This window comes from Humulus lupulus, chromosome 7 (genome assembly GCF_963169125.1).
Source record: "Humulus lupulus chromosome 7, drHumLupu1.1, whole genome shotgun sequence".
NCBI lineage: Eukaryota > Viridiplantae > Streptophyta > Magnoliopsida > Rosales > Cannabaceae > Humulus > Humulus lupulus.
This window is the reverse complement of record NC_084799.1, coordinates 166,467,768-166,468,934: the sequence shown is the minus strand read 5'-3', so window position 1 is coordinate 166,468,934 and position 1,167 is coordinate 166,467,768. Positions and strand designations below refer to the sequence as shown.

The 1,167-nt window shown below is 35.1% G+C and overlaps 1 protein-coding gene across 1 annotated transcript; it reads right to left on the bottom strand.

The window, feature by feature from the left end:
• Positions 1–624, bottom strand: LOC133792349 (uncharacterized). The gene has a single exon (XM_062230251.1). It carries the CDS (start codon positions 622–624, stop codon positions 1–3), a length of 624 nt encoding a protein of 207 aa, XP_062086235.1.
• Between the last annotated feature and the right edge of the window lie 543 nt (positions 625–1,167).

Sequence of the window (1,167 nt, the reverse complement as noted above, 5' to 3'; positions counted from 1 at the left end):
CTAAATGGCCTTCAATTTGGTGAAGTAGGTGCTTACAGTATCAGAACCCTGGTGAAGAATAATAAGAGATTCACGAAGTTTAAAGATCTTGGGACCATTACCTTGATCAAAGCAATGATTGAGCTCACTCCACATTGCTGCCTCAGATTCAAGGTACATAATACTGGTCTTGATCTCAGGTGAAACTGAGTGAAGAACCCACGACATGACCATTTGGTTGCAGCGTTGCCAAGCATTGAAATGGGGATCGAAAGCAGGTGGTTGAGGTAGAGAACCATTGATGAAGGCAAATTTGTTCTTAGCCCCAATTGAAATCTTGAAATCTCTTCTCCAAGATTGAAATTTTTTTTCTGTGAGAAGAGGAGATGTAAGTATTATACCTGGATGATCGACAGACCCTAGGAAATAGGGATTTTCATGGGCTGAATGATCATTGATGTCTAGGTTTGGATTTGTTTGAGGGTTGTGATGAACCCTAGTGTCGACGGAGCCTATCAGAATCAAAGGAGTGTGATTGACTGAGCTAGTGGGAGGGATGCCACCAGAAGAGGGTGGAGGTGGAGCAATATCTTCGACAATGGAAGATGGAGGACGAGCGGAAGTTCTTATTCTTGGGCGAGCCATTTGCTGGAGAAGAATGGTGAGACAGATTAGTTTTCGTCTGATACCATATTAGAGAAAAAGTTCTGATTTTATTATTCTCTCAACAAATGTATTTTTATTATCAACTGTGTTAAAAGAAATGTCTACAATGAATATATATACAACCAAAAAATAGGAGTAGATTAGGAACAAAGTAAAAAACTATCTAACCAACTCATAACAACCAAAAAATAATTAGGGAAATAAACTACTTTTAATATAAAGTGCTTAACTCAAATTTTATGTGTTGTTGATGTGCTCAACACTATTTATTAAATTATAATAATTAGGATATGAATTTAAATTCATTGACATATGAAGTGTTAGTTAAATAATATTAGGCATTTAAGATCTCTTAGAGCTTTAATCACTCATTTTTTATAATCATATTTTCTATTATTTTATTTTTATCTTGGAATTATTGTAATCTAACTTTGTATATATTAATTTGTTTGACTGTGTTGACCCTCATTTTGGTCAATGACACAGAGTCAAATAAACGATAGGAGATTAGTACGATGCTTG

Coding starts and splice junctions, on each gene's coding strand:
- LOC133792349 (XM_062230251.1), bottom strand. CDS start 624: ATGGCTCGCCCAAGAATAAGAACTTCCGCTCGTCCTCCATCTTCCATT.